The 27,733-nt window shown below is 44.8% G+C and overlaps 1 protein-coding gene across 1 annotated transcript in view; it reads left to right on the forward strand.

The window, feature by feature from the left end:
- CHN2 (chimerin 2) overlaps positions 1-27,733 on the forward strand; it is a 335,941-nt gene that overhangs the window by 212,232 nt on the left and 95,976 nt on the right. Inside the window, exon 6 of the mRNA XM_029232904.1 lies at positions 423-708. Within this exon, the coding sequence (XP_029088737.1) occupies positions 423-708 (286 nt within the window). The remainder of the gene's footprint in view (positions 1-422; positions 709-27,733) is intronic.

Genomic DNA, 27,733 nt, shown 5'->3' on the forward strand with positions numbered 1-27,733 from the left:
GTACAGGGGAGGGGGTGGAGGGGCATGGCTAGTTCCCATTAAGAAATTTATGTAAGATATCTGTAAATCAGGCAGTACTCCCTGACTTTTACAAATAAGAATGATTATGACCCAATGGCCTTAGTGATTTCTAGGACCAAATGATGCCATATGACTGGCTAGGGTTAAACCCACCTTTGCCTCTTTCCAGGGATGTAGCCTCAATCAGGTACCCCCTCTTTTCAAGGCTCAGTTTCCTCAGCAGTCAAACAGGGATAATAATTGTCTCAACGGGTCTCCATGATAACTTAATGGGGAAAATCATGTCCAAGGGCTTAGCCCAGTGCCTGGCATTCAGTACACTCTCGGGAAGTTTTAGCTGCCATTGCCACTCACTGGCCTGATTTCTAACACTACTGTGATTTCTCCTTCCTCATGGGCAGGTTTGGAAACCAGACCTTAAACTACAGGCTCTTCTATGATGGAAAACACTTTGTGGGTGAGAAGAGGTTTGAATCGATTCACGATCTGGTCACAGATGGCTTGATAACGCTGTACATAGAAACAAAAGCTTCTGAATACATTTCCAAAATGACAACAAATCCCATCTATGAACACATTGGATATGCCACTTTACTCAGAGAAAAAGTATCCAGGAGGCTAAGCAGGTCTAAAAACGAATCAAGAAAAGCCAGCGTCACAAATGAAGAACACACAGCGGTTGAAAAGGTAAGCTTACGCGAGGGACAAAAACAGTCTCTCTGTTTTTGATCTATGCTCAAGAACTGGACGATTAATTCTATATGTGATTTGCCAGTATGTTGTAGGAGACCACCCCACCTCCACCGAAAGAACTTCAGAATTTTCATGCTAAAAGGGACCTTGGACATCTTTCAGTTCAACCCCCTCATTTTACAGATGAGGACAGTGACGTCCAGAAATGTTTGATGATTTGCCCCAACTCATGCGGTCAGAGCCAGGACTTCCACAGATAATTATCTGTGCGTTTATTCGGAGTTTGAAGGGAAGAGAAAATCCCATTAATGTTTTATGATGAAACTAGTCACTTGCTTTTTAATTGCCATTTGAGGTGTTACTGGCTCCATCTCTAGTTCCACCCAGCTGGCCAGATACATGGTATTTGCATTTCCTTCTCTCAGGACTGGGTGACCATGCGTGATCCACAGGTCAGCCGTCTCTTGAAGGTGGTTTTACCTAGATAATAGATTTTACTGACAGAGATGGGAGCATTAGCGGTGATGATGGCTCTCTCTGGGAGGCTTGGAAAGACAGGCTATCCTTTGTCCCAAAGGAGGAGTTATTATGCCTCGCCGAGGATTAGAAGCTCCTAAGTGGGTGATGTTCAAGGTGGTTGCATCACGGCAGGATGTGGCGAGGAAGATCTGATTTTCCTCTCCAGTAAGTTGCTGTTTATTTGAAAGACACCACCACAGTTTGCTAGCAGATTTTTTGGATGTGCCTCTTTAGGAACCATCTGCTTTGCCTGGTCCTGTCTGTTTTCCACTGAAAGAAAATGACAGCCAGCCACGCCAGTCAGCCCCCACTGAGTCTGTGCTGAGCCCAGCTTCTAAGGCGAGCTTGGACTGGGGCAGATGTAAATAAGCAGGGCGAGCACTGCTACTTCTGGTGGTTACTAATCCTTAATTAAACTGGAATGGCCCCCTTCGTCCCCCTGTTGTCCAGTGTTAGCAGAAAGCAAAGGAACCTCAGGTTGACTGATTGGACTTCGGCTTTGGCGACGGGGATGCACCAGAAAGCACTGAAATGAGGAGAGCAGAGGATGGCAGGCGGTTCTGTTGGCAGACAGGGGATGATCTTAATTGATTTGCTAATTAAGCTTTAGAGCCTAGGAGAACCTTCCTCAGAATCATGTCAGATGAGCAGCTGGCTCATGAAAAAAATCATTTGCCATTTTCTTTTTATAACTCCAGAGTCTCCAAAGCACCTGTTTATTCTTTTGCAAATAATTGATTTGGGAAATGGTGGGGTTTCTGATTGTTTACATTTCAACAAAAGAGAGAGAGAGAACCTGGGTCCCAACTTTCAGAGTTTGTTCCCGTCTAGGCAAAAGCCGTTCCTTACTCTGTTTGCCAAATCTGTTGAAAAGTAATTTGGAATAGAAAATCTGGAAGCTGACCTTCCTAGCCATGACAAATCAGAGGATGAATTGTAAAATAAATCTCTGAAGTGGTGTTTACATTTCTGAATTGGAGAGTGATGCCACCATAAAGGCAATCTGTTACAACTGCAGGCAACACACTAGAACATTTCCAGGAAAAGAGGTGAGTAGGCAGTGACTCTTGTGTAGTTGGGATGAGAGTTTAGATCCTGGGTCTGACATTCACCGATTTCTGCCCTCCGCCACAAGGGAAGTTGGGTCACTGGAAACTGATATTTCTAGATGATAGTCCCATAAGGAGATTTACATGACAAAATATGTCCTTTCTTGTAGATCATTTTGTATTTATTAAGATTAAATTTTGGAGGAAATTAATAATCACTTTGCGTGAGCCACCCAGTATACTTCTACCTTTTTAGGAAAAGGTAAATAAAGAAAATGTTGAAAGAGGAAGTCCAAACGCAGTGAAAGGTTTGATGGACAGGTGTTGGTGGTGTGGGTTTCTTAGATGCTAATGATGTAGTGTTTGGCTTTCCTGGAGGACACTCCGAACACTGGGTCTGGTCATTTGCCAGGGGTCACTCATTTTGTTACTGGATTTGTGAAGTAACTTGGTACACCTCCATCTGTTTCTCTCTGACCTGTATTGACAAGTGGAATTACCAAGTCTCAGTCTTGCCAGAAATTCCATTTCCCTTAAGGGCAGGTCAGTGGACTGCTGCCATGGAGACAGTAACTAGAAAAGAAGTGGCAGAAACTTGAGTGGATTGACTGAGAATGTCCGCGGCACCTGTCTGCTTCGGTAGTGGCACGTCTTGAAGGTTTTAATGAGTGAAAGGGGTAGGTTTCCTAATACTTCTCAAATCCAGACAGCCCAGCATTTCATTTTCCAGAGTACTTAAACTCCATCCGCCTGTTTATTTTATTGCTCATTTCCTAATGAATCCAGAGAGACTATGTTACCTGTAAATCCGAGAATGTTGACAGTGTAAATTGGCAAAAAGATATTACCTACCCCATCAGATTTGAGCTGCCTCCAGATTTACCTCCTGTCAAGATGGTTAGCAGTGGACTTGATTTTAATCACTGCAGATGAGGTGGGGAGAGGGGAGGGTGCAAAAAAAAATGTTGTGGTTGTTAGCCAATAGGGATCTGATTTCTTTCTGATTCTTTAATTGATTTTTAAGACATTATGATCTATAAGGGCCACCGTTTCATGTATTTAATTGAAATGGTCATGCCCAGTGTCATTTCTTTCTTTTTTTTTTTTTTTAATTTATTTATTTTTGGCTGTGTTCGGTCTTCGTTTCTGTGTGAGGGCTTTCTCTAGTTGTGGTAAGCGGGAGCCACTCCTCATCGCGGTGCGTGGGCCTCTCACTGTCGCGGCCTCTCTTGTTGCGGAGCACAGGCTGCAGACGCGCAGGCTCAGTAGTTGTGGCTCACGGGCCCAGTTGCTCCGCGGCATGTGGGATCTTCCCAGACCAGGGCTCGAACCCATATCCCCTGCATTGGCAGGCAGATTCTCAACCACTGCGCCACCAGGGAAGCCCCCAGTGTCATTTCTTTTATGAAACTTATTTCAGAATTTATTCCATAGATGGATTGTCTACTGACCTCCAAAACTGGTGCTGTAAGCAATGTAAGAATAACAGGATTTAACATTGGTTCAGACATTTGCAGTTCGTAAGCAGATTTCACGCACGTGAAACAGCTTCCCATTTTATCCTCAGAACAACTTTGCCAGGCACATAGGGCAGGAATCATTATCCCCACTTTATTGAAAAAGTCTCAATAGCAGGATGAGGAATCAGACCCACACTTCCTAACTCCAAGTTCAAAGCTTCTTAAATCTATGGAGCAGCTGGACCTCATTCTGTTCTTATTGCCCTTATTGCCTGAAGCAAACACCCTTGCTTTTGACCATCCTAAGTCAATTGATAATAAGAATCCCTTAATATTTACGTGATGTGCTTTTGAAAATACACTGCTATCAATAGCTCTAATAACTAAACTGCCTTGTAAACGATACCCAACTGAATCAAATATATGTGACAACAATATTTTCAATAGCACATTTATTAAGTAAATTTGGCTTGCTGGATTAAATTGCATTTATGCTTTACTGGAGAAAAATCATCTGTACTCTTGATACAATACAAGCACATTTAAGAATATATTATAGTTTACCATTATTCATTTCACTATTTTTTATAATAGCAAACATCAGAAGACAACCTAAATGCCCATCAGTTGGGGATTGCTTAGATGAATTATGGTACACCGATGTACAGGAATATTATGCAACCACAGAAAAGAATGAGGATGCTCTCATATGGACCAGTTTGAAAAGATTATCCAGAGTTATCAAATGCAAAACCAAATATACTATAGTATGGGCAGTATGGTTTCATTTGTGTAAACAAGAAAAAAAGATTTTAGACATTTTTTTCTTGCAAAATCATAGAACATCCCTTGAAGGATGCAAGAGCTAGTATCAGGGTTGCCAGTGTGGAGGGGACGGGGGTGTCTAAGATGTAAGGGAGGGAAGGAGACTCCTGCTGCTATTTCATACTCTTTGAATTTTGAATCATGATAAATGCAGGATTCCATTCAGAAAATTAAATAAGAAAGCAAAATTCATCATGTCCTAAATTCACATACATTAAAGCAAACCCTCCGTAAAACATCTTCTCTACTCAGTGTATCACACACACACATATACAGTTCTAGCCCTCTGGACCCACACTGTTTTCCCATCCCTTCTCACTGGCCCCCTTCCCCATCCTGATAGCTCTTTTTATTCTTTCATTTCTCCTTTGGATTGTTAGCAAAGAGTCTGTATTTAGAAGCCTTTTGCTGAAGGTTGGGGGCTAGAAGATAGTAATTATAGCACAGAACTAAATCAGCAAATAAAGCCTACAGCATGACTGTCCCTGGAAATGGGGTGACTGTTGCTCCCTCCCTGATCTTGGCCCCTGACCACCTATAGACCCCTCAGCAGTGCTCCCCTGGGGTTTTTTCCAGCCCTCCCCCCATTTTTCATGCCCTTCCACCCCACCCCACCCTCCTTTCTCAAGCCGCCCCAGGCCAGCTCCCAGATTCCTCTTGCTTTCCTACAGCAGCGAGGAAACCTTTTTCGTTTCTGCTCGTCTTGCTGTGAAACCGAGAGAGAGACCTTTTCTGGAGTGAAGGGCTCTGTCCTCCTGTATAGATGAGTGTTTCAGAGAGGAATGATCTCCAACCTCCACCCCACCATTTATTTTCTTTTAGAAATAATTATTTTCTTTATGTCCAGGGTGAACCGTTGGTCTTTTATTTCACTGTTTCCACCATAGGGATCAGCTGGCCTGCAAGATATCTTTGCCTAATACCATGTCACATTTTTCTCCATACTCCTGGAGCAAGAGGAAGTGCCCCCACTCCCCGTGCCGCCCCAGGGCACAAATCTCCAGGCCTCACTTACTGAGAAGCGTCAACAGTGGATTCAGCTCATCCTGAGTGGTTCTCCCCACCAGTCCCATGATGGCCCCCAATGGCTGGTGCCCCTTGGTGACTTTTCACTCATCAGAGTGTTGCTCTTGCTGTTGTTTTCATCTTGGAAACCATCTGATTTGCTTTGTTTACAGGACAAAGTTCAGATTCCTCAGCAGGACATTTGCAGCCCATCTAAGCCCAGGCTCCCCTGGAAGCAGAGCCTGAGGCAAGGGCTTGGTGCATTGGTAATTTGGGATGGCAGCCAGGGAGCAGGAGGGAGAGTGAAACAGACAAGGAGAGAAGCCAGTAGAAATGCAGATTATTGAGTTGGGCACCTTCCAAGGAGCCATGTAGAACTGCTCCTGGGAGGAACTGAAAGGGGGGTGGTATTTGCCCACCACCCCCTGACCTCTGTTGGCTGAGGGGTGCTTGTGAGCTGTTAAGTCCCTTAAACACCAGGCTGTGCCTGCAGAGAACCAGGTGGGTGCCCAAGGGCAGGGAGTGAGAGATCATGGTGAGGACAGATGCTGTCGGACTGCCGGAAGGTGAGAGCCACAGCGATGCCCGGGGTCGATGGTGGGCCAGACAATGCCCACTGCAGTCCGGCCCCGCCTTTCCCAGCCTGTCTCCAGAGGCTGGCCTCCCTCGCCAGCCTGTGGTCTACAGATGTTCCTGTGCCCCTCGCCTCCCCTCCCTCTGTGCCCCATCTGACATGCCTTCCCTCTCCTGTTATCTTCAGCTTTCTGTTCACCCTTTAGAGACAAGCACAGCCTCCCTAATAAAACCTGCTGGGACCCACCCTCCCTCACCGACTCTAAAGGATTGATCTCATCTCACCACTATCTCACCACTTTCACAACAAAAAACTTTTTATTGAATTATAGTTGATTTACAATGTTGTGTTAGCTTCAGGTGTACTGCAAAGTGATTCAAATATATATATTCTTTTTCAGATTCTTTTCCATTATAGGTTATTACAAGATACTGACTATAGTTCCCTGTGCCATATAGTAGTTCCTTGTTTTTCCATTTTATATATAATAGTGTGTGTCTGTTAATCCCAAACTCCTAATTTACCCCTCTCCCCTTCCCCTTTGGTAACCATAAGTTTGTTTTCTATGTTTGTGAATCTGTTTCTGTTTTGTAAGTAAGTTCATTTGTATCGTTTTTTTAGCCTAATGTTTTGCACGTAATCTTTAAGATAATGTAACATGCTGTCTTAGGTAATTATTGAAATCAATGGTTCTCAGTGTCTCCCTCAGTGATTGGCAGCATCACATTCCCCAAGAGACTGATTAGAAATTCACCTGCTCGGCCCCGACCCCAGCACTACTGGGTCAGGCCCTCCGGGTCGGCACCTGCCAGCTGCTGTGTGACCAAGCCTCCAGGTGGCTCCGGTGCTCGCCCAAGTTTGAGAACCCCTGGTTTAGACGCTCCTCTCTTCCTCTAGAAGTTGACCAGTTGGAGGCCCAGGTCACTCCTTGGTTTACATCTTAACTCTAAAGCCCGACCCATGAAGGACTCAACAGAGTAAACACTGTTGAATAAACAGATAGATAATTTTCAAAATGGAACAGATTGGTTCACACTCACCCTAAGGAACAGCGTCTCTCGAATACACCAAGATGGTGCATCAGTATCTCCCACCATTTTCTCTCAGGGCGTCTCCTTCCACCCCTGGGCTAAACTCTGACCTGCTGTGGCATCCTGAGAAGCTAGAGCCTGGAGGAGGAGGGTCTTGGAGACCATCTTGTGCATCCCCTTTGTTTTACACAACAGGAGACTAAGGCATCCAGCTCATTTGTCTGGAGTATCTCAGAGACATCTAGAGGTCACAGAGGCTTGGATAGAAAAAAATGCTTTAAAGCAACTGGCCACTTAGAAGTTCTCTTAAAGTTAAAAGATCTTTGAGGAGCACAAGTTATATGTACAGGACTCCTGTGTGAATGATTGAAAAGTGAAAAATGAATTCAGGTTGCAGTTAGTCTTAAAGGTATCCCAGCAGTCAGGTCCCAGCAAGAAATAGAAGACACATTCACTGGGATTTTGAAGAGAATTTGATTAACAAGGGATCTTTCCGAGGGACTGGCAATGGTGGGAGCTGTTACCTCCCCAGTGCTGAAGGGACTATGGGAAGGCACTGGGTTTCTGGGGTCTTATGAGAGCTGGAGGGGAGGGGGGGGGCTGCCACAGAAGGGGGAGATTGCAGGAGAAGGGCTTCTGTAGGTAGGGAGCTCACATAAAAAGGGAACTCCCACAGGAGGGGACTCTCATAGAGAGAGACCCTCACGGTCAAGCAAGGGTGCAACCCTTAGGTGCTGCGCCACTCAAGCGGGAAGGGGCAGGGGAAGAAATATCTCAGCTTCTCTCTCCTCCCACCCTTTGATCTCTTGCCTGCATCTCCCATTGGACAAATCCAACCAGCAGCCAGAGGACAAGGGAGCCAGGGTTACAGTCCATAGGAGTCAGTCTCCCCACCATAGGCGAGGAGGGAATGAATTGTGGGGGGGTGGGATGTGGCAGAGAATAACCAATGCAAGGAACAAATAGAATAAAAAGTGTGTTAGCCTTGTTCTAATTCCTGTAGAACGTTCAGTCACCAGATTCAGAAGCCACGATTGGCATTAATGCAAGATGACGAGGTAGCCCTTTTTGTGGGTGGACTCCACCACTGAGCCATTATGGAAGGGGTCTTGGTCCTAGAGGGTGGAGAGGTTTTGTAACTTCATTAAGAACAGTTAATTCAAGCATGGTGTCGCCCATTGCCCTTCCCCGAGCAGAGATGCTGCATCCATTTGCCAAAGGAAGAGCCTGCATTGTTCACATAGAAAGCATCCAGGGGCTGAAAAAGATACAGTCATATTACAGGGTCTGGAGAACCTGTAGATTTGTTCTGCAGGAGGTCTCTTGGAAGTAATATGTAACTGACATAACCAGTCTTTTCTCAGGAGAAAGGATAAATGAAGATGAGCATAATTTAGCTAGTAAAAGTGACAGGTACAGGGCTTCCCTGGTGGCGCAGTGGTTGAAAGTCCGCCTGCCGATGCAGGGGACACGGGTTCGTGCCCCGGTCCGGGAAGATCCCACATGCCGCGGAGCGACTGGGCCCGTGAGCCGTGGCCGCTGAGCCTGCGCGTCCGGAGCCTGTGCTCTGCAACAGGAGAGGCCACAACAGTTAGAGGCCCGCGTACCACAAAAAAAAAAAAAAAAAAAAGTGACAGGTACAGTAATGACTCTGATCATCCATCTTCCTACTCACACACACGGTGTCATAAAATGGAATGCGATATAATGCTATAAGAATGGATTTGAACTTAGATTACATTTGCTCATGAAACCGGGTTTTACCAAGAGTTATTTAAATCAGAATCCCCTAAGGGTGTGGAATTCATCATGCAGTGTGGAAAAGAGCTGATTTGGCTTGGTCAGTGGTCCTCAAACCGGCTTCGGGTTAGAGTCACCCTAGGAGCTTTTTAAAGAAAGACACTTGTTAACCCCTCCTGACTTACTAAATCAAAGCCTCTACTGGTGAAGCTCAAGCATCTCTGTTTTTAAGGTTCCCCAGATGATTCTAAAATTCTCAGCCCCTGGTTAGATGAAAGGTCAGTTGGGGAAGTAAAGGTTGTCAGATACTTGGGAGCATTTTCTTTTAAGGGCTCCTGTCCCTCTTTCTCTAACGCCTCTTATATTTCTGAGACTTTTTTTTTTTTTTTTTACGGTACGTGGGCCTCTCACTGCTGTGGCCTCTCCCGTTGCGGAGCACAGGCTCCGGACGCGCAGGCTCAGCGGCCACGGCTCACGGGCCCATCTGCTCCGCGGCATGTGGAATCCTCCCAGACCGGGGCACGAACCCCTGTCCCCTGCATCGGCACGCGGACTCTCAACCACTGCGCCACCACGGAAGCCCCCTGAGACTCTTTTATGTCCTAATTTAGGCACTGGCATTCTTTCTCACCTTTACCTCCACAAAGTTCTCCATGTAAACATTCTTAAGAGAGTAAACTCCGGTGGTTCTCGTTATCTGAGTTGGTTCAAAGGTTTGCTTTGCTCCTTTTTTACTGGGTCCTTTCCCCAGATTATTGGCTAAAATTTAAATGATGGGGGAAATTAAATGTAGTAGGATTAAGAGAATTTAATGAAGAGAAAAGAAAAAGTCAGTATCTCTTTACGGGCTAGTGGGTGGTTTTCTTAATGACAAAGTTTATAGGACTAGGATTCTCAACCTTACCTGCCCACTGGGGAGTTTTCAAAAATACCAGTGCCTGGGGCACACCCCCAGAAAACAGATTTAACTACTTGGGATAAGGGCAGAGCATCTGGTGTTTATATTCTCTGGGTGATTCTGATATGCAGGTAAAGCTGAGAACCCCTGCTATGGAGGAATAACTAAAAATGAGTTAGGTTGTTCAATACACCAGATTTATCTTTATCAGAAAGCTTCTCTTTTTTACCAGTACCCTGCCATCAGTGGTCTCAAGGTTAGAGCTTTACAGGAACAAAAAGGATAGTTATCCTAGTACATTCAGTGTGTGTCAGAATAAGATGGTCCAAACAAACCTTCCTCATTCATCCACATCAAAAATCTCTGGAAAACAGCGCGATGCACCCCTTGCTGAAGTATTTTCTGTGCAGGCAGTGCCATCTAGTGGCTCAAAGAAGAGTTACATGCTGACTGCAGTCTCAAAGGACCACACTTAACAGATGTGGGAGTAATGAGCAAGAACAAATGTTCGGCCAAGAATCCACTGAATCGTCCCCATTTCCTCAGGTTTTATAGCACAGATCAGGCTATGCAGTGGCTAGGGGGTGTCTGTTTTGTGGTTCGGGCTCATTCTTTGTGTAAGCAGGTGGGCAATTCCTCCAGCTTGGGGCGTTTAGGTATAAAAATGGTCCCAATGACCTGATTCACTGAAATTCTCGTCCTGGGTCACTCAAATTTTTTGGCCTCGGGGCCCTTTTATACTCTTTCAAATTCCTGGAGATCCCAAAGAGCTTTTGTTTATGTGAGTTATATCTACTGATATTTACTGCATTAGAAAGTAAAACTGAGAAAACATTTAATTCTTTTAAACATAACAGTAATAAAGTCATTATGTATTCGTGTAAATAACATATTTTTGTGAAAAATAACCCCATTCTCCAAAACAAAAAAAAATTAGTGAGAATATTGGCGTCGTTTTACATTTTGTAAATCTCTTAAGTGTCTGGCTTAATAGACAACATCTGGATTCTCACTCCTGCTTCTGTATTCAATCTGTGGTGATATATTATTTCCTTTGAAGTGTAGGAAGAAGCTCTGGCCTCAAACAGATAAGTCATTGGGAAAAGGAAGAATGTTTTTATAGACTTCTTAGGTAAATTTGAATTTTTTTATTTTTTTAATAATAGAACAAAACTTAACAAATGGTAGTTTCTTAAAGGTTACTTACAACGTCAATGGGTTGGAAAAGGCAATTGATAAAAATAGTTTTGACATTACGGACTCTGAGAGGACCCTGGGGTCCCCCAAACATTGGTGGACCACACTTGGAGAACTGCTGCTCTAGGCAGACGTTTGATGGACAGAAAGCACACCTTTTAAAGTTTATATCTGTACGTCTCCAGGGAGGTGTTTGGGAGGAGTTATTACGCCACTTTTATCACCTTTGACTGTGGGAGGTAAATGATTCTGTCGCCTGGGACTGCCGTCCACCTTTGGAGACTGCAGGAGTTGCCCTGATTATGGCCTCAGAGTTCTTCCCAATGGCTCTCCCTGGGGGTGGGCAACAGCACTGATTCTGGGGCCTCTGTCATTTGAAAACAGCTTTCCAGGTAATTCTGATGCATATTCCAATAAAGAGCCACCGACCTGCTCTTATTCCCTTCCCTGTGCAGGTGAGAAGCTGAGACCCAGAGCTCAAGGTGACATGGTGACAATGAGCTCTGGCAGGACAAGACACCATTTTAGGGAATCCCATTATTTTCTTTCCTTGGCCTGGCACAGGGTGTCGGCCTCTTTCTTACTCTTCCAGTGCCTCTCCTTCCACCAGCTTTGCGTCTGTCTCATCAGGACTTACCAGTCTCCCCACCTCCACCCCACAGTGAGTCGCTGTCATTTTTGCCACCTAGAGCCATGCACCCTCTTTTGAATGGCACCCAGAGCCACTTCCCCTCCCGCTCTCAGTTTATGTCCTTCTTTGCTCCCAGAGGCGGACTGGTGGTTCAAGGCTGATCCAAGGGGTCACATGTCCATGGCCACTCTGGTTGGTTCAAGGGTTAGCATGCGGTCATCAGAACCCATGAAACCAATAGCCTTGCACTGTGAATTCCCGGAAGAAGGCCCTTCTGCCCTTTTTCTGCTGGGCTGGATCCAACAGGAAGCAGAGTCTGGGTGGCGAAAGCCTTCTAGCCACCACATAGAGTCTGAGAAAGTGTAGCCTGGAAGTGGAGAGAAAGAAACTGAGTCCCGAGGACTCAGTCTGAGCTGCCTCTGGGGCCCGCTACGCTCTGCTGCCTGTTTCAGTGCCTTACCAAGTCATTCCTGCTTAGCTCTTGAGCCGAGCAGCGGGAGTGTCTGTGTTGAGTTTAGGTGTCTGCGTCTTTATAACCAGAAGAGCTCTAACTCACACCACCCCCATCCCCTGTCCTCCACACTTTCATCCTGCACTCACGGCTTGTCACCATTATGGAGAAAGCTCACTAGTCACATTCAGGGTCCATTTTCATTTTAATCGAATCACCCTCACTATCCTTCTTTTACATGGTAACATCAAATCAGAAAAGGGGACATCTAGTGTTTACTGAAACAGGTAGGAATGTGGTGCCTGGATTACCAGGCAGACTGAGAGATAACCCCAAAGCCACCTCCGGAGTACCTCTCTCCATCTCTCTCGCCCGCAGCTCTGAAGAAGCGGCTTTGTGGATTTCTTAATAATGACACGCACTTACATAAGATTACGGCAATCTGTTAAAGAGTCCCAGTGAACTCTGGTAAACCAGGCTTTTGTCTGCTCTTGATTTTGCCAGGAAATTTTTTTTAACAGAATGAGGAGAAACATAGCCCCATCGGCAGTATTGGATCTGCCCAGAGAGCCTCTGTTGAACACGAGACCTCCCAGATTATCAGTAAAACAGAGGATATGAAGTGGAAACGTGCAGACCCTGAGGAAAGAAAGGTCAAAGTTCCAATCTGTAGTCTTGATTTGTTTTTTAAAATAGTTTATTTATTTAGGCTGCGCCAGGTCTTAGTCGCAGCATGCGGGATTTTGTTTTTTCAGTTGCAGCATGTGGACTTCTTAGTTGCGGCACATGCTTAGTTTTTCTGAATAATTTCCATTGGCATTAATGGATGTGAGATTGTCAGAGCTACAGCTTAGGTGATTTGTGTCTGTTGCCTCTGGAACAGGTTGCAGAACTGGCATTACTCATTCCTCAATAATGAAATGTCTGGCTGGATTTTATGACAATAGTTTGTAAATGTCCCGATTGGGTTTGTCTCTCTTTATAGATAATCACTTTGAAGTTTCCACAAAGCTAGTAATTCACTTTGTACCTAGTCCCCATTTATGTCGCTAATGGTGTCTAGCCATCGGAAGAATAAGTTAAACTTTAAAAATGCAACTTTTATTGCTCTCATGTGAGTTGGTGGCTTAAAATAATTATTAAGTCAAATCACTGTCATGTGCAACAGATTCTCCTTTAATACTCATGTCGAGAGTCAGAAATAAGCTGCAGAATGGTGAGCGATCGATGTCCCAGCACGCATTTAACACAGTAGGGCTAGTTATAGTTTATCACCGTTTACGTAAATTCCATGTAAAACAATTCAGGATATAAAATAGTTCTAATATTTTTCATCTTGAATGATTATAGGACATTTATAGTTACCAAAAACTTTACATTTATCAAGCATGGCATAGTTTTTAATCCATTATAAAGTTACATTATTTCATTCAGCTTCATAACAATCTTTAAGTTTTGAGTTCCTATGCTTTATCAGTAAAATAGCAAAAAAAAAAAAAAAAAAAACCAACAACACCCTAGGCGTGGGGAGGCCCAGGGATGGCCCAGGGTCATAGAACTAGCAACTTGCAGGTTGTATCACTAATAACTATTAATTAGAACGTGGCTTGGTTGACTTCAAAGCTGCTGTCCTTTCTACTCTACAGACTGACAAAGTAAATTAACTTGCTTTGTGTCTAATTTGAAAGCTGCTAAACAAAGCATTATATTGGGAATTGTTTCCCTCTTCAAATGTCAGTCCTCCTGTCTCTCTGTGGCGTGATTCTAATCGTCATCCGCTCTTGACTAACTGGTTCTTAGGAAGAAAATACGCCTGGCTGAGGGAGTTCCTTAAGAAGACAAGTCGTTCATTACAGACAAATACGCCTGCCTCTGTGATTTCTGTTCGAAAATTCCTCTGTGTATCTTTAGCCTGGAGCTATATGAATTTTAAAGGGATTCGTCAAGCTCTGTATGTGGACCTCCCCGAAATCCCAAAGTGACGAGTATGAAATACGTGCTTCAGCAGAAGCCTGCATCCCACACCTTCACATCGTGATGAAATACATAGGGACGAGAGGAAATTGAAGCCGTAGTTACCCTCATGAATGTTTGGAAGTAACGCATGACCCAGTTCCCCCGGCTTTGAAACACTGGTTGAACTCTGGGATTGTAAGATGATATACACAGAGTTTTTCATTTACTGGGTTTTTTCTTCCTCCAGTAAATTAAGTGTAAAAATCAACCAGGTGACAAGCAAAGGAACACTAGCATTTACTGAGCATCTGTCATGCAGCAGGTGCTGGAGGGGGTGCTTTGCGTGTTCCGTCCTCACAGTAGCTCTGGGAGGGAGGAATTGGGGTGATTGAAGTAACTTATTCATGACCACCCAGCTGACAGGTGAACCGGAACCCAACCCCTGGCTGACTTGACGTGGAAGCCCCTTCAAGAGCTCCTGACTACTTGAGAGTAACCTTCTTGGTGTTATATACAGGGACTTTGATGACCCTGTGCCCTTGCCCTGTCACCCTGCACACACATGCACTCATCTCTTTGCCCTTATCCACTTCCTCTCCCCCGCTGTGTCCAAGAGGCCAGCACATATGAACCATTACCATTTCCTAAGCACACCAGCTGGCTTCATGCCCCTCAGCCTTTACCCAGCCTCCTCCAGCTCTCTGCAGTGGTCCCCCTCTCCTCTCGGCCAGCCCCTGCCCTGATGTAAGGAACTCTACCTATCTTTGTAGCTCAGGCTCAGGCATTTTCTGACCTACAAAGTCTTCCCTAACCTCACCCAAGCCTTCCTGGACATGCCTTCCTTTGGCCACCTCACTGTCACTTAGATTTAACTCTGTTTGCACTTAGCACACTGCACTGGAGAGTTCATTCATTCATTCTTAACTATCAATAATTAATAACAAGTAAATATCCATTGTATACCTAATCTGTGTCAAGCACTGTTCTTCTCAAGGCTGGCCAGTTACAGTGACTAGCTCAGGATAGGCCAGGGTCACAAGCACAGTAAGTGAGCCCCTGGGTCTTTGCTAAAAGAATAAGGAAGAGGCTCTTCCTTTCTTAAGTGGATCTTTTGAGCTTTTTTTTCCTAGTGCCGATTTGGGTAGAGTTTCTGTTTTCTGTTGTCAAAAGAGCTCTAATGGAGTCACAAAGGAAAGAGGCCCATGCCTGGTAGAAAAGGATCTTCTAGAAAAGGGAAGACATGGGGCTTCCCTGGTGGCGCAGTGGTTAATAATCTGCCTGCCAATGCAGGTGACACGGGGTCGAGCCCTGGTCCGGGAAGATCCCACATGCCGCGGAGCAACTAAGCCCGTGCGCCACAACTACTGAGCCTGCGCTCTACAGCCCGCGAGCCACAAGTACTGAACCCGCGTGCCACAACTACTGAAGCCTGCGCGCCTAGAGCCCGTGCTCCGCAACAAGAGAAGCCACCGTAATGAGAAGCCTGCACACCTCAAAGAAGAGTAGCCCCCGCTCGCCACAACTAGAGGAAGCCTGCCTGCAGCAACAAAGACCCAATGCAGCCAAAAATAAATAAATAAAATAGAAAAGGGAGGACAGTGGGCAGAGCCTAGTGACAGGGTTGTAAAGAGGAAGGCCCTCGGCAGACAAGAGAGCCAGGTAGGGGAAGGGAGGCTGATGAGATAGGTGAGCTGGAGAAGGGCCATGTAAAGCAGGCTGAGAAGTTTGGACTTTATACCTGAAAGCTTGAGGAGTTTCCAGAGATGTAAGTTTTAGAAAGATGAATTGATGCCAGCAAGGAACATCTTAGGTGTTCTCTGAATAGCCACTGCTCCTTTTTTTTTTTTTGCGGTACGCAGGCCTCTCACTGTTGTGGCCTCTCGCGTTGCGGAGCACAGGCTCCAGACGCGCAGGATCAGCGGCCATGGCTCACGGGCCCAGCCGCTCCGCAGCATGTGGGATCCTCCCGGACCCGGGCACGAACCCGTGTCCCCTGCATCGGCAGGCGGACTCTCAACCACTGCGCCACCAGGGAAGCCCCTATCCACTGCTTTTGTGTGACACGTTTCCTTCTCTTCTGAAGCTGTCTGTGGTGTCCTCTGAAGGGCACGTCTCCTCACACAAAAGGTGCAGCTCAGTGGTTAAGTGCATGGGCTCCGGGGCCAGAGGCTGTGTGGCCCTCGACAAGCATGTATACTCCCTGTGTCTCGGTTTCCTCCTGTGAAAATAATCATAACCGCCTCCTAGAAGGGTTGTGCCTGGTGACCAAGTTAATGGCAGGCACAGCCCCAGGAGCAGTGCCTGCCACATGATGCGTCCTTACGTAAGGCTAGCCTTTGGTTCTCTCTTCACTGTGACCCCTGAACCGGGTCACTGCTCACCGTGAGCTCCACAACCAGAAATGCTCCCCCTCCTAAGGCATCTGCACCCCTACATCTCTGTGACTAGCTCAGGATGGGCCAGTGTCACAAGCACAGTAAGTGAGCCCCTGGGTCTTTAAGCCTGCTGGATCCCAGGCTTCCCTCATCCCCTCTGATGCCACCCAGTGCCTGGCACAGAGCAAATTCTCAACCAAGGCAGGGACTGTGGAACTCTCCTTGGGACTCTCCTGAGCCCCCCTTTCCTGCCTTGCTCCCCAACCCCCTGATCTGTCTCACCTGCACCTTCTTGAGAGCCGGGTTGTGCACTGCTGTGAGTTGTTTCAGGCTGGTCTCCCTGCTAGTTAGGAACCATTCATGGTCAAGGGCAGCGCCTTACTTAGTTCTGTGCCGTCACAGGACTGACAGCCAAGGGACTGTTCTTACAAGACAGTCAATCAGTGTTTGCTGAGAGATGAAAGGAAGAGGAGGAAGGAAGGACGACAGAAAGAAGGAATTTTCCAAGTTGCTCATTGTCTGTGAAACATTCTTCCTGTAACTTTTGAAACTAGAGGAAAATCCATTAAGTAGAAAACCTAGAAATGATTTAGGCTGAACCATATGAAACTGTTGATATTTGATAGTTTTTTAACTACAAAAAAGGCAATTTCATGTGGCTCAAACTAATATCTATTTTTTTAATGAATTTATTTATTTATTTTGGGCTGCATTGGGTCTTCGTTGCTGCGCAGGGGCTTTGTCTAGTTGCAGTGAGTGGGGGCTACTCTTCATTGAGGTGCGCAGGCTTCTCATTGCGGTGGCTTCTCTTGCGGAGCATGGGCTTTAGGCGCACGGGCTTCAGTAGTTGTGGCACATGGGCTCAGTAGTTGTGGCTTACAGGCTCTAGAGTGCAGGCTCAGTAGTTGTGGCGCACGAGCTTAGTTGCTCCACAGCATGTGGGATCTTCCCAGACCAGGGCTCGACCCCGTGTCCCCCACATTAGCAGGCGGATTCTTAACCACTGCGCCACCAGGGAAGTCCCTAATATCTATTTAATGTGAGTGCCTTTGAACCCTGGTAAGTATAACACAGTAATACTTGCTCTGCACATACTCAGCACATTATGAATATTCATTAATAAGTCTACAACAAGGACGCTGGTGGACTGAAGTCCTGAATTCTGAAGGGCCACACAGGATGATTTATCAGAGTAATAGTATAGGTTTGGCACTAGGTGGCAGTTCTTTTTACTTACTTATTTTTCACTTTCTTTTTTACTGATGTATAGTTGATGTACAATATCATATAAGTTACAGGTGTACAATATAGTGATTTACAATTTTTTTGTCAATCCCAAACTCCCTAACTGGCAACTGTTACACCGTGTGTGTGTGTGTGTGTGTGTGTGTGTGTGTGTGTGTGTAAAATCAGCTTTCAGGGGCAGACACCTTGAGGGTTTGTTTGTTAATTGTTAGCCAGATAGTTTGAAATAATCACCCCCAGTCTCTACCCAGCACAACGTTCTGAACCTACTACCAGGTTAACGTTCAATCTAGAGAAGCAGATGGATCCCACATCTTTCTTGTACTTTCAGCGAAGGTCAGCTGGGTTCCTTTCTCTCACATAGTGATCACTCTGCACCAGTCACTAAAGCTGATCCACAGCCAAGTCTGTGCCGCTGGGTGGTTCAGGAGATCCTCAGTCTATTCAAGGACAGACTCCCCTGCTTTCCTGCCTCTGGGCTGTTTTACTGCCTCTGAGACAGGTCACCAGAGAGAAGGCTCTGGAAGGAAGTGAAAGTCATGGCAGAGCTCGTAAGAGGTTTTGTGCATAGAGGGAGTTGAGGCCATTGGTTTCAAATAACTGGGTTTCATGTACGCGTGCTCCTGCCGCCCTAAGCACACATAAGAGAAGGGACTGCTGGGACAGCAGAAGCTCCTAGTGACCAGGCCTTCTGCAGCTTTATTTCCTCCAAAGTGAAGGGTGGCCCAGTGACTTATTTTGGCAGAGACTTCTTAGCTCAGAGAAGATGAGCCATAAAATCAAAAATGGGTTGCGGAGAAAGCTCAGAGGTGTATACGGTAAGCATATGTGCAAACACCTATGAAGGCAGGTACTTGCCTGCACGGCTGAAGCCCTGGGAAGGTGCTGGGGAAGGTCACCCAAGGGGGTGAGTCCGACTTGTGGCCCCTGGTTTGTATGAGAGCAGCCCTGGCCCTTGTCATGGCCACTTCAAAAAGAACACAGCTGTTTGAAAACCAGCCGGCCTTCTGATCTGTCTTTCGGGAGGGGAAGACCTGAAGTACTTTGGCAAAGTTGACAGCTTTTTCAACTAAAACAGTGTCAGACAAGCAGAACACAGAACTTTCAGTCAAATGTTTGGGGACTACTGAATAGGGGTATATATTTACTCCACAGATGGACTTAAGATTCCCTATTGTTACAGAAAAAATGTGTAGAGTTCTCCTTTGAAATATCTATACTCAATTTTGTTTAAGTCAGCAAGTATTAAAGGTCAGAGTTCATATGACTATTTGTGTTAGTTTCCCAAGCGACGATTTTTTAAGTGACTCTCTCTTTGGGGATATGTTTATTCGTTTTATTTTAAGCATGATTTTAGCCCTTCCTTGCTGTTATTGATCCATTTTTGAAAGAATGGTGAAGAGGGGCAGTTCAGAGCAGGGGCTGAGGAACCACACTACTCTTTGGTCAGCTCTGTCCCCGTGGCCTGGGGCACATCATTTATCCTCTTTCAGCCTGAGCATCTTCTTAGGTACCACAGTGTGTGTGAAGTGTATTCTGGGACAGCAGCTGCCACCTACCAGGTGAGCTATAAATTCCAGCCACTGGTATACTGCTGGTTTTTAGAAGGAATTTTCAGAATCTTAGTGCAAAATGAAGTCCTTAAATGAGTGATATCTCCTACGTGGTTAAGGTCAAATTTTAAAGCTGTTTCCATGTCTAATAGCCTGCCTCTCTGGCTATTGCTATAATGTGACTGTCTCTTCTTCTGAGAAATAGCCTCAGCTGAGATTTTCCTCCATAGATTAAAAAAAAAAACAAAAAACAAAAAACCAAGAGGGTCATGTAGTTACTGATGTTTTCAAAAAGGAATATTTATTTAGAAAAACCAAACGCATTAGTAAATTGCCTGCTTTATACACATAAACCCTTTGGAATCTTGTAGTGTTTCCATGAGATGTTAAGGCTATTACCTGTGGTCAAATAAATTTGTGTTTTACCAAGATAAAGAGGTTTCTTTTGTGCAGGACTTCTCAGTAGGGTCATGTAAGAATCTTCACGAGGGATTAGAGTATGAGTGATTCCCAGCGTATTTGCCCGTCGAACCCTTTCAGTGCTGAGCATCCCTCCAGACTGATGTTCTGAGAGCACACCTTGGAAAAACTGGGACCAAAGGAAATGAAAAATAGAGGAAAAGTGTCCACATTCAGGGGTCTGCATTGTAACTTGCACTGTTATGGTCCTTTTTACATACTTGCCTTGTTAATTCCACTTCCTCCTTCAGTCTGCTCCAGGCCATGTTCTTGACTTTGGTCTGTCCATACCTGGCCCCAACTATCAGAGTATTACATGAAACATTATGGAAAAGACCCTGCGACTGAAATGGGAGCTGCAAGGGAGTGCCTGTGTTCCCCGAATCACAGACCTTCAGCGCTCAGAATGGAGAGAAGAGGGCAGTGATACTGACATTTATTTCATGCTTATTATGCACCACTTCAGGGATGGCCACACTGTACAGTTATCTCACTTGGTAATTGATGGGCACTATAATGCACCGCCCTTGGGCCCCACAGGACTGACAGGCCCATTCCCCCAGCCCTGGGTGGGCTGCTGGCAGAAGGCTGAAGAAAGGGGCTTTTGTCCACAGCCACATAGTCCTTCTCGGGGGTGGTCCACATCAAATGACCAGGTAACACTGAGGCATGAAAGCTCAGCTCCTTGCCCCAGTTCAGGACAACCGTGAAGGACCAGCCCGGCTTCAGAACTCCCGGGATCAGGTGAAGCCTTTGTCGAGGCTTCATCGTAGCAGCGAGCATCTCCCCTGCCCAGTCCTGCTTCCTTTCCTCCTCCGTAGGTACTGATCCTGAGAGAGTGCTCCCCCAGTAAACTTCCTGTACCTTATGCTCACCTTGGAGTCTGCTTCCCAGGGAACTGGACCCATGACAATCTTACAGGGAGTATGAAATCTCAGGCTACAGACTGGAGGTGGAGAATAATCACTCTATCTTCTTTTTAATTGAATTTACTTTCCATCTCAAGCTTCCATGCTGCCTAATAGTGATACCTTAGTCTTTGCCCGTTCAGGGATTCCTTCTCCCCTCTTCCCCTCTTCCCCTCTTCTTCCTGGGATTACATCTCCTTTCCGTGAGACCTTAGGAGTTGTCACCTCTCTGTGCCAGCATCCACTGAGACACCGTGTTCTGTCCACTCCCTGGTTTGTGGTCCACACCCCATTTGCAGCTACCTGCTTCTTGGTTCAACCCTCAGGTTTCTCCCTGCTGGCCATCTCTTGGTGACACATCTTTGTAGCTGCATGGGAGCGGCCATTCTCTTGCCTCCCACCCCTGCTGGGCTACTTGGGGACAACAGGAAGCTGCTGAATTTTCTACTATAGACATCATTTCTTTAAGGGGAAAAAAAAAAAAAAAGAAAAGTGCCATGTGGTTATAGTTCCATTTTTTAGCACTGAAGGTTCTGTTCAAATTAAGCCATTTACAGAATGTCCTGAAGGAGCAATTGTTTTTTGGTGTCCGTGGGTGAAAAAGGCTATCACACATGTTGTCCTTCTGCAGATACAGGTTTTAAATTAGTTCCATGCAACTGCCCACATTCTGTTAACATATACTTATTGAGTACCTTCCATTTGCTGGACTTCCTTTGAGATTCTGGGGACACAGTGGTAAACAAACACAGGCAAAGCCCCTGGTCTCACAGGCTTTAGAATGTGCCTCCCTGGAGTCTTCTTGGCAGGCATTTGGTTCCCACAAAGCCAAGACCTCTTCAGCAGTGATTTCGACATTGAGGGAGACCAATGAGATGGCAATTTGCCCTTCATTTCCCATGTCGTAGTTATGTGAGATCTCACTCTCTGTGACCCTCTCCCAAGGGGACATCAACGCTCCCTCTACTCAGTTGATTGTCACAACCAATGCCTCTGTAAGGAATCAGCAGCATACATAGGATTTCTCCATGAATTGGCAATCCGCAGGCCACATCTGGCTGACAGACGTGTTTTGACTGGTTTGCACATTGTTTTTAAAAATTTTTAACTTTGGAGATTGTACAAACAAACCTACATTTCCAGGTTCTTTTAAAAAAAAATCAGAATATCTAGTAGTCCGAGGTTCACAGCCTCATATAGCAATAAACCTACTGAAAGTTAGTAGACCGCCCCCTCCATGGGGCAGGTGCTTCGCAGTTTACTACGGTTTGGTCAACCAGCCAGCTTCCCTCCTCTGCTTTCCCTCCCTGGCCTCTGGAGGCCTATTCCTGGAGGATTTTACTTTACATTAACCAAGACCGACAGAGCTGCATGCTGGCCTTATTGTATTGTCCCCACATAGTATGGTATTTACCTGGCTGTGCTTTGGCGTCGTGTTTTCCACCTTTATTAAGCAATTGTATAAAAAATAATCATAGGATGCTCACTCACTATGACTTGTGACGTGGCACACTGTATCACACACTTTATAACGACATCTGTGGCAGTCATTAGTGCTCCTGAGATATTACTTGTTCATGCCTTTTTTGGGCAATACTAGGATGCACAGCTCGGCCCCCTTGTGCTTGGGTGGGGCGATACGACAGGAAATGATGTATGGCATTTGATCTGTGTTGCATACACATCATTTCCAGGCCATGGCATGATCTGCCAGTGCAAGACCCTCCAGACTTCCTTTTCCTCCAGCAATGACAAGATAGTGTCTGTTGCCAGCCTGAGTCCCAGAAGAGGCATGGAGAAGAACCCCCAGCCAAACAACAGAGGATGTGTAGCATAAGTGAGAAATAGATCTTTGTTGAACCCAGGTAGCTGAAATTTGGGGATTTTTTTAAATTACTGCAGCAGACCCTAGCCTATACTGAGTGGTACAGTCCATAAAAGAGATTTCTCTTAGAGAACTAGAAAAATTCTTCTTCTCAGAGACTAGTTTCCTTTTATCTAAAGGACTCTAAGAATCTTCTTTGGCATCTAGGAGTCTCAAAGCCATCTCTTATGGAAGTGTAGGAACTTGTGATATTTGGTGGGTATTCTAAACTTTCCCCTAATTTAATATTATTTTTTACTTCTTCTTTTTTTAATATATTTATTTATTTCCTTATGGCTGCATTGGGTCTTCGTTGCTGCGCGCGGGCTTTCTCTAGTTGTGGCGAGCAGGGGCTACTCTTTGTTGCGGTGCACGGGCTTCTCGTTGCGGTGGCTTCTCTTGTTGAGGAGCACGGGCTCTAGGCACGCGGGCTTCAGTAGTTGTGGCACATGGGCTCAATAGTTGTGGCTTGGGGGCTCTAGAGTGCAGGCTCAGTAGTTGTGGCACACGGGCTTAGTTGATCCGCCGCATGCGGGATCTTCCCGGACCAGGGCTCGAACCCGTGTCCCCTGCATGGCAGGTGGATTCTTAACCGCTGCGCCACTAGAGATGTCCTCTTTTTTAAAAAACTTTTAATTTTATATTGGAGTATAGTTGATTAGAAATGTTGTGCTAGTTTCAAGTGTACAGCAAAGTGATTCAGCTATACATGTACATGTATCTATTCTTTTTCAAAGTTTTCTCCCATTTCGGTTGTTACATAATATTGAGCAGAGTTCCCTGTGCTATACAGTAGGTCCTTGTTGGTTATCCACTCTAAATATAGCAGTGCGTACATGTCAATCCTAAACTCCCTAACTATCCCTTCCCCCCACCGTTCCCCCCAGTAACCATAAGTTCCTGCTCTAAGTCAGCGAGTCTGTTTCTGCTTTGCAGATAAGTTTACTTGTATCATTTTTTACAAATAAGTTCATTTGTGTCATTTGTTTTAGGTTCCTCATGTTCACGTTCTCTGACTTCACTCAGTATGACAATCTATAGGTCCATCCATGTTGCTGCAAATAACATTATTTCATTCTTTTTAATGTTTATATGTACCACATCTTCTTTGTCCATTCCTCTGTCAATGGACATTTAGGTTGCTTCCATTTCTTGGCTATTGTAAACAGTGCTGCAATGAACATTGGGGTGCATGTATCCTTTCCGATCATGTTTTTCTCCAGAAAAATACCCAGGTGTGGGACTGCAGGATTGTAAAGAGGCTGTTTTTTAAAGAAAGAGCAAGATATAAAAATAATTAATTACATCCATAGAGGTTACTTTCGGATACACATATACGTTTCCCTTGAAAAAAAAATTTAAATACCTTAAAAAATAAAAGCCCTGAGAATCTGCTGCACACATTTTACAAGGTCTGTGCATGAGTGTGGGGTTTAATTCTGGGACTTTCTAAGACTTCTTTTTAAGAGTAGACTATGAGAGAGGTTAATAGATTACATGAAACATGTTGCCTTAAAACATTTCTTAGTTTTTCTGTGGCTTATAATAATAAACTATTATGGATCACTAGTTTTAAAGTTGCCAGTGGTAGACTGAAAATATTTATAAGGAAATATGTGGTTTGGGTTTCTTTTACTTATTTTTATTTGTGTAGGAAAACTTACTGGTGCTTAGGGTTATTTGTCACTAGTTGCCAGGAATAGGGACAAAACAGCAAAGACGTTCTTACTCAAGCAAGTACCCTGGGACAGGATGTCTCTTGAGTTACCCTCTCTATTAGTTTTGTATTGATGTGTAATAAATTACCATAAGTTTAGCAGCTTAAGGAAACACTCATCTACTAACTTACAGTTCTGTACATCAAAATCAAGGTGGACTCAGCCAGGTCCTTACTCAGGGTATTGCAAGGCCCAAATCAAGTGTGGGCCAGGCGGAGGCCCTGGGGAAAAATTCACTTCTAATTGCATTCAAGTTGTTGGCTGAATTCAGACCCCTGAGGCTGTAGGTCTGAAGTTCTCATTTCCTTGCTGGCTGTCAGGTGAGGTCTGGTCTTTGCTCCTAGAGGCCAATCATATTCCTTCTCACATGGTCCCTCCATCTTCAAATCCATCAGGGAAGCATCCAGTCCTTCTCATACTTCAGATCTTCCAGACTTCTCCTGCCAGCCAGAGAAAATTTCTGCTTTTAAAGGGCTCATGATCATCCACCCAAATAATTTCCCTATCTTAAGGTCAATTGATTAGTAGCCATGATTACATTTGCAAAATCCCTTTTACCATATAATGTAATCATGCAACTCACTGCCATGTAACATAATCAGAGAAGTAACAGGAGGTGGCAAGGTCATGAGGCCATCTAGAATTCACCCTACCAGCCCCCTCCCCCCATCAACCATTGCACCACCCGCCTCCCAGAATCCTCAGTAACTCCTTTTCACCTATTTGTTTGCTCCCAACTCTCATCTTTTCTGGAGAATCCAAAACTAGTTTCTACTGTATCTGTTTCAAGCAAGCAAGTCATTAGTGCAGGTACATATTTTTTACTTACGTCTGCCTTGCTTGTCTGGAGTATAAGGTGTAAGATGGTGCTGGGAAATATGTAGGTAAGGTGAGTAGGCAGTATGGTGAAGTGACTGGGAGGAAGAACTCTAGAAGTAGACTCGCTGACTAGTTGCATGACCTTGGATATTTTAGTTCACCTCTCTGTGCCTCAGTTTCTTCACCTCTAAAATGGAGACTATACAAGCAACTACTTCACAGGGTTGTTGAGACGACTGAATGAGTTAGTATATGTGAAGTGCTTAAACAGTGCCTGGCATAGAGCTAATGTTTTAATTAGACTAATGCTAGCTGCTTCCATACATAAATCCCCAAATCTTAGTGGCTTAATGCCATCAAGGGTCATTTCTCATTTGCATCATAGTTCAGTGGGGGTGTTTCTGGTGGGCAGCCTTCCGTGAGGTCATTCAGGAACCAAGACACCTTATATACTGTGGCTCCATCTTCCTCTGAATCACTGGGTCTCAACGTGTAATCCAAGGACCTTAAGTCCCTGAGGCCATTTCAGACTATTTCCACAAGGCCCCCCCTTTTCCGGCTGTTCATCTGTGAAGGTCTTGATTTTTCTCCGTATTCTTCAACCAAAACAATATAACAGGTGGAATAAAGAAGCACATGTGAGAATCCAACCGTCTTCTTTTAAGTTAGACATTAGAGTTTCAAAAAATGTGAAATAATGCCACTTTTGTCACTAGATTTCTTTCCTGTTTGGGCCAATATGGTTAATTTTTATAAAAAACATATTACTTACATTAATATTTAGGGCTTATAGTGTTTATAATGTTTATATTTTTATTTTTTAATGAATCAGGATTCTGAAATGTTCTTGGTACGTCTCAATAGATGTAACTCATAGAAACAAAAACTCTTGGGGGTCCTAAATAAATGGTAAGAGTATAAAGGGGTTCTGATACCAAAAGTTGGAGATCTAGTGATGTATCATGGGAGACTCTTCCATTCTGCTGGCAGAGCGAGCCCAGACGATCATGTCAGGATATTTCTACGGGCCAGTCTTGGAAGCAGTATATTATTCCCGCTCATATTTCACCAGCTGCAACTCAGGCACAGGGCCACACCAAGAAAAGGGAGGCTGGAGAATGTTGCTGGCTCTTGCTCAAGAGACAGTAGAAAAGGGTTTGGTCACCACCATCTCACAGTCTTTACCGTATTTGACTGTTGTCAAGGGTTTATTTTATCTTGCCCTACACATGTATCACACGTCTTGTTTAGTGTTTTCCAAGAGCAATAATATTCTGCTAAACATACTCGGACAACTTCAAAAAAAATTTTAGAATTGTTACATGAGCTTATTTTTTGCCTTAGTAGTTTAGAAGTTGGCGGAGGCTTATCTGAAATAGCAAAGCATTTAGCCAAAGAAGTAAAACAAGAGATATCAGTCTTTTTAGAACCAAACCCAACCAGGTGATTAAACAGTAAGAGTGAAATGTTCTATAAACATTTCCTATCCCTGTTGAAACCAACAGTGAGGGAGCTGGATTGAGAGGTTCTTTGTTTTGTTTTGTTTTGGGTTCGACTTGGTTTTTGCTTTGATATCTTATACCACTCACACAAAATCTGTCTTTGTAAATTGAGAAATTGATGACCTTTGACAACCTGCAGCATGGGTTAGCCATCTTACACTTTGGAGAACGAAGCTTGAGTTACGGAGAAAGAGACACCCCTAACTCAGGGTTCAGTTGCCTGGAGTTTGTGATTGAGTTCTAGAACACTAAAACTTTGAAAGCAAGACTTGAGTGAGTACTAGTATAGGCTTAGACAAAATTGTAAGGTGGAAATTTGATTTTTGAATTTGTTGTGACTAGAGTCAGTTCAGATGTTTATAATACGTATACGTTTGGAAATTGATATGTAACGGTATGGTATGCTTTTGTGCTATAAGTGAACTTTATCATATAGTAGAGGCCCTTGTATAATTAGCATGTTGTGTAACAATACGTGGCTGTATCTTTGCTTTCATATATTGTTTGTGCTCTAATTTATTGGAGGTATAAGACCTGGCTAAGGAACATAAGCACACCGTTCCTAGGAGAAGGTAAATCCACTTTAGGACATTTCCCTTTATGAGATCACTGCTATTGTGTTTAAAAAGACAAGCAAACTTTGCATAGGATATATAAATTAGTAGTTTCTTAATGTTTAAAGGTAACAATTCTTTGTAAATAACGGAGTCCCGCTAACAGACTTTAATCTTCAGGACATTTATTGTTTCCTTAACAGAGGCCAAGGTAGGTGGTTTGAGGACAGGTTGGGGCCAGTGGCTTCATCATGGACCCAGGCTCTTTTTATTCCCCCTCTGCCAACCTCACCGTATGGCCTTCCCTCCAGATTTGGTCAGCAAGTGCACAGTAAGATCACAGTTCCATCACAGGCATCACATGACAATGTTTAAAGCAGAGGGCAAGGGAGGTGATAGAACAAAGGGACTTCTCCGTTCCTCCCTTCACAAGAGAAAACCTCTCCCCGGCAGACTTTCCATCATATCTCGCTGACCAGCATGGGCCCATGCCTTCCCATAGACCAGTCACTGACAGAAGGGAACAGGGAGCCATAACTGGCTTGGGCCAGTCTTGACCAGTTCTCTGGATCCAGGTACATTGCTGCCCAAACCAAATCAGTGTCCTGTTGGCAAGTGAGAAGAAGGGGAAAGCAGCTGTGAGCAGGGAACCAAGAGGATCTGCCCAAGAGGGTAACCAGTATAAG

The sequence above is a fragment of the Monodon monoceros genome, unplaced genomic scaffold, assembly GCF_005190385.1.
Source record: "Monodon monoceros isolate NGI ecotype Baffin Bay Population unplaced genomic scaffold, NGI_Narwhal_1 Super_Scaffold_2, whole genome shotgun sequence".
NCBI lineage: Eukaryota > Metazoa > Chordata > Mammalia > Artiodactyla > Monodontidae > Monodon > Monodon monoceros.